At 59.0% G+C, this 9,760-nt stretch overlaps 1 protein-coding gene across 2 annotated transcripts; it reads left to right on the top strand.

The window, feature by feature from the left end:
• The first annotated feature begins 560 nt into the window (after positions 1-560).
• Positions 561-7,398, top strand: PAX1 (paired box 1). Of its 2 annotated transcripts, XR_006165034.1 has the most exons (6): positions 561-666; positions 1,697-2,326; positions 3,480-3,622; positions 3,969-4,188; positions 6,705-6,930; positions 7,129-7,398. XR_006165034.1 is itself a non-coding variant. In XM_042789653.1 (5 exons), exons 1-5 carry the CDS (start codon positions 663-665, stop codon positions 6,794-6,796), a joined length of 1,089 nt encoding a protein of 362 aa, XP_042645587.1. In that variant the 5' UTR covers positions 561-662; the 3' UTR covers positions 6,797-7,398. The 2 variants fall into 2 exon arrangements, 1 of the variants encoding a protein (XP_042645587.1); XM_042789653.1 differs by having other exon boundaries at positions 6,705-7,398.
• Positions 7,399-9,760: the final 2,362 nt, after the last annotated feature.

Below are 9,760 nucleotides of genomic sequence, written 5' to 3'. Positions count from 1 at the left end.
GGGAACGAGCGCGACGACGGAGCCGGAGGGGACGTTGCCACCTCAAGGTGTGTGTGTGTGGGGGGAGGTGCGTGGCGGGGGGAGCACGGGGACCTCCACGCTGGACCCAGCTCCGCCTTCCCGCATCCCTCAAACGGGCCCTGGGGGTGCGTGACGTGTGTGTGGGGGGGCGTCCCGTGGGGGCTGGTGCGGGCAGCCCCAGCCATGGCGGGGCGCTGGCCCCGTGGGGGCGGGCGGAGGGTGTCGTGTCCCCCACTCCCCCCCGTCGTGTGTGTGTGTGTGTGTGTCACCCCCCCCCCCCCCCCCCCCCTTTTCTCCGCGGCGGCCGCGGCCATTTAGGAGAGGCGCGGGAGCCAATGGGCGGCCCGCGGCGGCGCCTCCACCGTGACGGCCGAGATTGACGTGTTTCCCACGTCAAATTGATCCCAAGTAGCGGCGGGGGCTCCCCGCGAGCGGGGAACCGGCCCGGCGCCGCCAGGACACCCCCGCCGCCCCGCCGCCGGCTCCCGCCCAGCCCGCCCGCCCGCCCTCCGCCGCTCCCCGGGCCCCTCTATGCCGGCCCGGCGGCGGCGGCGACCGGGGCCGGGGCCGGGGCTGCGGCGCGGCTGGCAGGCGGTGCCCCCTCCCCGGGCACCGGAGCGGGGTTCCCCCGGCGCCGGGCGATGGGTAAGCGCGGGCGGCCGCGGGGAGGGCTCCGGGACGGGCTCCGCGGTGTCGCTTCGCGGAGGGGAAGGGAAAGGGGGGCGGGGGTGGGGGGTGGGAGGGGGGAACCGTGTTGGGGGGGTGTGGGGGCACCGGGACGGACCCTCGTCCGCCGGTCCCCGGGCCCGTGGCTGCGGCGCGGCCCTCCGGGCCGTCGTGGTGGCGGGCGGGGGTCCGGCACGACGTGCCCGGCTGGGAAGGCGCTCGGCGGCCCCGTCCTTCCCCGCTGCCTTCCTTCGCTTTCACTCTGCTCTCCTCCTTGGACTCTTTCGCCCGTTCTCGTTGTATCTCCTTTTTCCTGTCTTTCCTTTTCCCTCTTTTTGTTGTCTCTTTTCCCCTCTCCTTTTTTCTGACATTTTTAATCCTTACCCCCCCGTCTTCATTTCTCCCTTTTCTCTCTTTATTTATCATTTTTTATCCCTTCCTTTCTCCTTTCCTTTCTTCCTTTCTGTTTTTTTTTCCTCTCTCCCTCTATTTTTCTCCTCTCTCGTTCTCATTTTCCTTTCCCCCTTTTCCTTTTCCCTATTTCCCCCCTTTTCCCCATTTCCCTTTTCCTTTTCCCCTTTTCCTTTTCCCCCTTTTTCTCTTTTTCCCCCCTTTCCCCCTCTTCTCCCCCCTTTCCTCCTTTCTCCCCTTCCCCCCTTTTTCCCCTTCCCCCTTTTATTCCTTCGTCCTTTTTCTTTCCCCCTTTTAATTTTTCCTCCTTTTCCTCCTTTTCCTTTCTCCCTTTCCTCCCTCCCCTCCCTTTCCCTCCCCCCTTCCCTTTTCGCCCCTTTTTCCCTTTTCCCAACCCTTCCCCGTCCCACGCCCGCTCGCCGCCTAGACGTGGGCCGGCCGGGCAGCCGGCGGGGTCCACGGCTCGGGCGGCGGCGCGTCCCGGTCCCGATCCCCGTCCCGGTCCCTGTCCCGGTCCCCGTCCCGGTCCCCGTCCCGGTCCCTCCCCGCCGCCGCCGGTGCCCCGCGGGCTGCCCGCCGGTAACGCGCCCCGCCGCAGAGCACCCGTACGGGGAGGTGAACCAACTGGGCGGCGTCTTCGTCAACGGGCGGCCGCTGCCCAACGCCATCCGGCTGCGGATCGTGGAGCTGGCGCAGCTCGGCATCCGGCCCTGCGACATCAGCCGCCAGCTCCGCGTCTCCCACGGCTGCGTCAGCAAGATCCTGGCCCGTTACAACGAGACCGGCTCCATCCTGCCCGGGGCCATCGGCGGCAGCAAGCCGCGGGTCACCACCCCCAACGTGGTCAAGCACATCCGAGACTACAAGCAGGGAGACCCGGGCATCTTCGCCTGGGAGATCCGCGACCGGCTGCTGGCCGACGGCGTCTGCGACAAGTACAACGTCCCCTCGGTCAGCTCCATCAGCAGGATCCTGCGGAACAAAATCGGGAGCCTCTCCCAGCCCGGCCCCTACGACGGCGGCAAGCAGCCGCCCCCCCAGCCCGCCCTGCCCTACAACCACATCTACCAGTACCCCTACCCCGGCCCCATGGCCTCGCCGGCCGCCAAGATGGGGGGACACCCCGGGGCGCCCGTGACCGCGGCCCACGTCAGCCTGCCCCGCTCCTGGCCCTCGGCGCACTCCGTCACCAACATCCTCGGCATCCGCACCTTCGTGGAGCAGACGGGTGGGTACCACGCTCCGGCCCCCCGGGCAGGGATCGCCCCTTCCCCTCCCGGCCAGCAGCTCTTTCGCCCCCCCTCCCCCAAGGCCCCCTCTCCCCCAATTTTTTTTGGGGGAAGGGGGTGGTGGTGTGTTTTTTTTTGTTTTGTTTTGTTTTTTGTTTTTTTTTTTTTGTTGGATCGCCGCACTCCTCTCCGTCAGGACGGGGCGGCGGGGCCAGATGCGGTGAGCCTTCAGACATCTTGAACTTTTTATGAAAAATGTGGAAAATATTTTCGTAGGGATGATAGATTGCCGACCGCAAATTCGAAGCCCTGAATTTCCTTTTGCAAAGGGGAAAAAAAAAAAAAAAAATGGAAGGGGGGTGAAAAAGGGGGGAGAAAACAAACCAAGGGAGAGGAAAAAAGGGGGAAAAATAAGGCGGCATGCCACCTCGGAAAACAGGCACGGCGGTCTCCGAAATCCCCCCGAGAAATTGCCCTGGTTTTCGTAAAAACCAAGCCGGAGAGGAGGATGGTCGGAGCGCCGCGGCCCCGAGCCCGGCTGCCCCGCCGGCTTCGGGGGGGCACACACGCGGGGACGTGGTGGGAGCGAGGGGTGCGAGTCCTTTTATCCTTCCAAAAGCCCGAGTAAATCAACCGCATGCGTTTCCCTCCGTGCAATCATTTATCTTTAAAATTCCGATGTCACTTTTATAAATCTCCTTCGTCAGAAGAAAAATTGGGCCTCCTAAATTATCGGGAGCATGGAAGTGACCGGGAGGGGGGAGACACAGCGCGGAGAGCCGGGCAGAGGGACCGGGTTTGGGGGACACACACACACACACCCCACAGCCTTCTCCCCTTGGTGAGGTACCAAGGCAGGGTACACCTAATTTCGGCCGTCAGGACCGAGACTTTTCCGGGTCGCCCCGGCCCCGGGGGCGTGGGAGGCAAGGTAGATCTGTGTTCCCCCCCCCACCACCGCCGCCATCCTCATCGGGTTTATACAAAGAGGCACTTGCAAACCCGAGCTTTCCTCAATTTTCACCCCAATCCCTGTTCCGGGGGACTAAATTTGCTCGGGCCTGGCCGCGGCCGGATCCCGGGGCGGGGGGGGGCGGGGGTTGGTGGGGGCGATGGATAACGCTAACGGAGCCGCTTCCCTCTCCTCCCTAGGGGCTCTGGCTGGCACAGAGGGGTCTGCCTACCCCCCCAAAATGGAAGACTGGCCCAGCGTGAACAGGACAGCCTTCCCCCCGGCCCAGGCGGTCAATGGCATCGACAAGGCTGCCATGGAAGGAGATATCAAATACCCGCAGGTAACTGCTGGGGGGGGAAGGGAGCAGGAGGGGACAAGGAGGGGGGCAGGAGGGGACAAGGAGGGGAGCAGGAGGGGACAAGGAGGGGAGCAGGAGGGGACAAGGAGGGGAGCAGGAGGGGACAAGGAGGGGGACAGGAGGGCACAAGGCGGGGAGCGGAGGTCGAATTTCCCCCATTCCCCCTCCGCCCGGGCTCCGCACCGCCGCGGCCAGCCGGACCCCCGGGAGGGGCAACCCCGACACCCAGAGCCGGGTGGGTTGGTTTTGAGCCCCCCTCGCCTCCCCTTTCCCAGCACAACGATGCTTCCCCTCGTACCCTACCGTGTCTCTTTGTGCCTGTCTCCAGCCCGCCCCGGGGCTCTCCTCGGTGGGCGGCTTTCTCCCGGCCTGCGCCTACCCCCCCTCCAACCAACCCGGCGTCTTCGGCGGGGCGCCCGGCGGCTACATCCCCCCGGGCCCCCCCTGGCAGCCGCAGGGCAGCCCCCTCGCCCACCACGGGCCCGGCGTGGCGGTGCACGGCGGCGACCTGGCCACGGCGATGGCGTTCAAGCAGCCCGGGAGGGAAGGTGAGCCGTAGTGGGGGGCACACACACGCACACACGGCGGGGGGAACCCCCGGGGCGGCGCGGGGGGCGGCTGCGGATCCCCCCGGGGCCTCCGGAGGGGAGGGAGTGGAACTGGAGGGGGGGTGCTGAGGGAGTGCGTGCGGGTCCCCCACCTTCAGGCAGAGGATATTTGAGGTTACCTCGCTGAATATTTTAAATATCTATAATATTTCCCCTCCACCCCCATGAGGGCTCTGGGGCTGGCGGTCCCCAGGGTTTGCCCTGCCGCCACCCCCACCCCGGGCAGACCCGGTCCCCTCTGTCCCTCAGCTCATGCCGAGGGCTGGGAGGCCCCCCCGGCCCCCCCGCCGCAGTATTCGATGGGTCCGTCCCCAGCCCCCCCCCCCGCAGCCCGTCCAGCGCCTTCCCGCCCGGTCTCAGCCGGCACATCGGGATTATAAAGTGGAAATCAGTTTTTCTGTTCATCCTCACTCGTGTGCGCTGGAAATCGCCAGGGAAGAGGGAGGATTTAGGGCGAATCTTTAATTTTTCGTCGTTCCCCCGCCCCCCGGACAGGGACGGTTTTCTCGGCGGAATTTGCGGGGTGCGGCGGGGCAGGACAGGAGCTGCGGCGGCAGCTCGATTTAAAAAAAAAAAAAAAAAAAATCAACCAAAAAAACCCCAAACCAAAACAAAAAAAGATATAAACGATACAAAGACTTACTAACGGCATCCATTTTACCGGGGAGCCGTGCAGATAACGCAGGAAAATCCCGACTAAGAATTATTAACATGATAAATCCCCCGCCGTGGGGTGTAGTTAAAGATAAACTCTCCATGAGGATCACATGGATGCGGTTTGAACGCATATAATAGAGGCTATTAATTGGGACGTTTCTCCTGCTAATTATTTCGGTTCATTGATGGAGGCTTTATTTCCTCGATCGGCGGTTTCGTTTTAAAAATTCCAACTCATCTGTTCTAGCTATAAAAATCCCATCGATATCTTTCTCCTTTTCGTGGTGTTAGACTTTCTATTATTTTTCACATTTGTAATTTATATCTCACTTATTGGTCCATTTCTTTATTGTTGGTTTTCTGGAGTTTAAATTTTTATTTATTTATTTTAATACGACCCTTTACCATTTCTAACTACGGCAACCTGCTGTGAGTTATAACATCAGCTGTCCCGGGGAAGAGTTATTGCAAGTATCAATGAGTGAAAATAGATAATTGTAAACCAATTCTCTGGAAAAATAATTAAAAAACAGGACATGAGAAATCGAGAGGGAGAAAGGAAAGGGGAAGAAAAAAACGAAAGAAAGAAAAGGAAAGACAGAAAGCAAGAAGGAAAAAAATAAAAAAAGGAATGAAAAAAGACAAGAAAACGAACAAAGAAGGAAAGATGACCCGCCTATATTTAGTATATTTTTTGAGGTGTTTTAAGTGTCTTGGAGCCTGGGTTTTTTGACTTGCTAATCTTCAAACTGTCTCTGCCAAAAGGCCCACAGACTTTCTTTAAACTTTTGTGTTTTTGTGGTTTTGTGTGTCATTTCTTTCTTTCTCTCTTTTTTTTTTTTTTCTTTTAATTATTTTTTTCCTTTTTAATTGAATTTGGATCGGTTTTCTGGTTCCACTACTTATCTGGGACAAGTCAAATATCAGATTATCCAGCAAAACGATCCTCCCCTCAGCCCTGAGCAGGGGGCTGGTGGAGGAAGGGCGGCCTCCCGGTGTGTGAGGGGGCACCCGGGCTCCCCGCTTCCTGGCCCCTGGTACTCTCGGGGAGGGGGGGAAAGGCAGCAAGAGGGCAGGAGAGAGAAGGAAAGAAAGAAACAAGAGCAGAAAATAAAGATATAAGGAAAGAGAGAGAAAAAAAGATAAACTCGGCTGGGCACTTTCAACTTCTAGTTCAGACCTTTTCCGATTTCACAGCTGCGGTTTCCCCAGAAAATTCTCCCTGCTTATCCCTGTGCCCACAGCGTCCCTGGGACACTTTGCATCTCCTCTGTGCCCTGAAGGCCTGTGTGTGGGGTGTGGGGGGACCCACGGGGCCTGAGCCAGCTGTGGGATGGGCCTGGAATGGGCTGAGGCTGGGAACCCTCTCCTCTCCCCTTCCCTTTCCCCATCTCCTTCTCGACACTGGTGGCACATGGGACAGGATCTCTGTGTGGCTGGGATGGGTCTGGGTCACCTCTCCAGGCAGACCCAGACTCCTGGCAATGGCTGAGGGGCTCTGGCATCATCACAGTTGCTTGGGAGATGCATCCCATCTGCTTCTCTCTCCGTTTCCCACGGAGAGCTCTGATATGTGGAGTCTGGGAGCCCCTTTCTGGAGGGATGGCTTTCCTGGGGGGCAGGTGGATGGGGGGGGTCAGAGGGGTAAAGTGACTCCTGGGGGGCTGTTGGAGGAGGGTCCGCATGCATGCAGATATGGGATGTGCCTGGCTGCAGCAATGTGTTTGGAGTCCATCAATCCACTGCCTTGTTGTTGTCTTTTATTCTCCTATGCCTCTCCCCCCTCCCCCTTTCTGCAGCTGTGGACAGAAAACCTGCCAGCCCTGTGGGGAAACCTCCGGACCCCCTAAATACCCTCCATGGACTCTCTATCCCAGCCTCCTCTTCCTAGAGCCGTGGAGCAGTCATCTAGAGACAGGGACTCCTGGGAAAAGCACCTGCAAACTGTAATCGAAGCCCAAAGTGCCACCAAACTGTAGCCAAAGTGCCACCAAACTGTACCTGAAGCACCACCGCCTCCGGCAGGTACCTGTGGGGACGAAGAGACAGCCCGGGTGGTGAGAGGTGCCATACTCCCACGGCAATTCCCTGCGCAGGGATGTTTGCTCACACTGCCCGGAGGGATGTTTTGCCTCCATTGGATTGGAAAAGGGTGACAGAAGAGACTCAGTCTTCTTTCTTTATTTTGCCTTTTTTTTTTTTTTTTTTCCCCTTTGCTTTCAGTTTTTCTTTCTCCTTCCCATGTCCCTGAAGACCATTGGATGCAGGGCAGTGAACACTTCTGTCCCCAGCCCCATCTCTCGGAGCATCACCAGCTCTGTCCCAGACCAAGGGAGCCCGTTTCCCAGTTTCTGGCTTCCCCAGGCCATGGCCAGATAATCTGTGTGATGGAGCCTTCTCTGCCCCAGCCTTCCAGTGCCTCTGCCCCGGAGTGCAAATGGACCAGTGTGCCACAACAGTTTATGATCTATTTTTATAATAACAAACCTTAATAAAAAGTGACTACCGTGGGCACACGCCACTCACCTCCTTCCCTTGGGGGCTGGCCGAGCACTGTGGCTTCTCTTGGTGCCCCCCCAGCCTCAGGCAGCATCTGTGGGTTCCCTGTAAGCAGCAGAGACCCGGTGGGATCTTGGGGGCACTTGGCTGGGAGGAATCACTCTGTGCCAGCTCTGGATTTGTGCACCCACCCACCGGGGGGTTGGGGGCTGGTGTTGTAGCCGTGCTCCTTGTGTCTAATTGCGTGGGCAGATTTGGGGTTCTCCTCCACTGAGGATGAGGGCTGTGGCTCTGCTGGGTGACTCCTGAAGATGTGGGGCTACGGGACATCTCTGGGCACAAACAGGGAGGTGGGTGGCCACCCCCTCCCAAGCCCCAGGCTGGCTCCCACCTGCCTCACCTGGCCACGGGTGAGCAGGGGGCTGGAAGTAGGGCTGCCCCTCGCAGCCCACCCACCAGGGTTTGTTATCCCCCTCCTGTCCAGCCGGCTGGGGCGCGTTCAGGACGGGCTCCACTGGGCTTTCACATTCCCTGGCTCTACCAGCCGCTGCCATTGGCTTCGGTCCCTTCATTGTCTGGAGAAGGGGAAGGTCCTACAGCCGGGCAGGGAAGAAATATCCTGGCAGGAGAATACACGCCTGCGTTTTTTGCAGAGAGTGTGTCTTTGTGGGAGGGAGGGAGCAAGAGGGATGCCAAATTTGACATCCCACCCCAGGAAATTATTTTGCCTTCAACCTCAGGGTGGCAAAGTTCAGTTTTGCCTCTGCTGCTGCAAAGCCTCCAGCCAGAGCTGGTCTTTGCAACTGACTACAAAACCCAAGAGGGAAAGGAGGGAATTTTAAGTAGGCGAGAGCACTGTCCCAGAGCAAGATCTGCCGCCAGACTGCCACTGACTGCATTTTTGAAGGATGTGAGGATGGACGAGTCACCTGAAACAGATGACTAACAGCTCTGGCTAGTCCCCTGCCAGGCTTATCCATTTAAAGCTGCATTTGAGTATGTGGCAGAGCAGCTTTGGAAAAGATGACTGGCAGCAACACCCTTAAAACTGGAACGCAGCACGCACGGCCTTTCTGTCCACCCCGACACCACAGCAGCTGGGGAAATACAACCCCTCCCAGGGAAGAGGGGAGCATGGGGACAGCCCAAGCCCTGCTTCTCTTGGGACTCTGCTGGTCTGGGAGATCAGAGGAGCCCTTCACTTCCCCAATGCTGAAACCTTACTGCTCATGAGCCTGAAGAAACTTGCCTGTCCTCTGTACAGGGCTCCCCAAAAGTGCTTCTGCAGGGAAGCTGGGAGAAGCTGGTTCCCCGTGCTGAGCTCCCATGCTGTGGAGGGGGCTGGGTAAATGAGGATGCCCACCAACGTGGTGGCAGCCCATCATAAAAAGGCTGAAATAGCCTGAAAATGCCGTGCTGTGCCCCACAGTGGCTGTTCTGTTCTGCCAGCCACGTCTAGCCCTGCAGCACCTTCTGGCTCCTAAAGCCATTGGGGTAATTCAGGGCTGGATGCACGCTAAAGCCCCCACCTCCCAGCACCCCACGCTCAGCTTGATGTTTGCTGTTCGCTGGGTTTGCAGCAGCCTGCTCTGTGGGGACCCAGCTGTGACTCCTCACGTCCTCCACCCGACGTGGGATGGGGCAGTGCTCCTGCACTCTGTGGAGACGGGACTGGGGGGCTCTGGCAGACGTCTGGGACGAGTGAGACATGAGTGCTGCAGTCAGACTGAGATGTAGTGCAGAGTCTGATCCTTTTAATTAGTGTCTTGCTGGGATGGCGCGAGAGTGCCTGAGTTATTCCCTTCCAAGGCTGTCATGAACCTGCCAAAAACCCTGAACAACAACTCGGTGCTTAGCATCCGCCACAGCCCCAAGGCAAAGACAGCCCTTCGCAAGCCAGAGGAGTGCTGCACATGGGCAAGGCACCATGTCCTGAGCCTGGGGACCCAGCCTCGGGGCTAAGACTGCTGGGGCTCCGTCCATGCCATGTCAGGAATGTGTTGTGTGATGGGATGCCTCGTGTGATAGTGGAATGCATAATGTGAGGGATGATGTGTGATGGTGGGATGCACTGTGTGATGGTGGGGTGCATCATCTGATTGGGATGAATCATCTGATGGGATGCATTGTGTGCCCACTTCTCCAGAGGCTTTTGAAGGAAGCTCATGGCAGCGGTGCTGTCTGGGACATCCTGGGGAACCCCTGCTAAGGCGGAGGCCAGTGGTAGCAGAGCCATGAGCCCCTTCATCCCCACAGCCACGCAATGCCTGGGCAGCCGGCTGGAAGCCAGCTGTACTGTCACCCAGCCCCATCCCTGTGGTGTCAGCACACCTCGGGTGGAATTTGCCACCAGAGG

The sequence above is a fragment of the Tyto alba genome, unplaced genomic scaffold (genome assembly GCF_018691265.1).
Source record: "Tyto alba isolate M040663 unplaced genomic scaffold, T.alba_DEE_v4.0 Super-Scaffold_16, whole genome shotgun sequence".
Classification (NCBI taxonomy): domain Eukaryota; kingdom Metazoa; phylum Chordata; class Aves; order Strigiformes; family Tytonidae; genus Tyto; species Tyto alba.
Note: the sequence above shows the minus strand (reverse complement) of the source record. Positions and strands in the feature narration are given on the sequence as shown.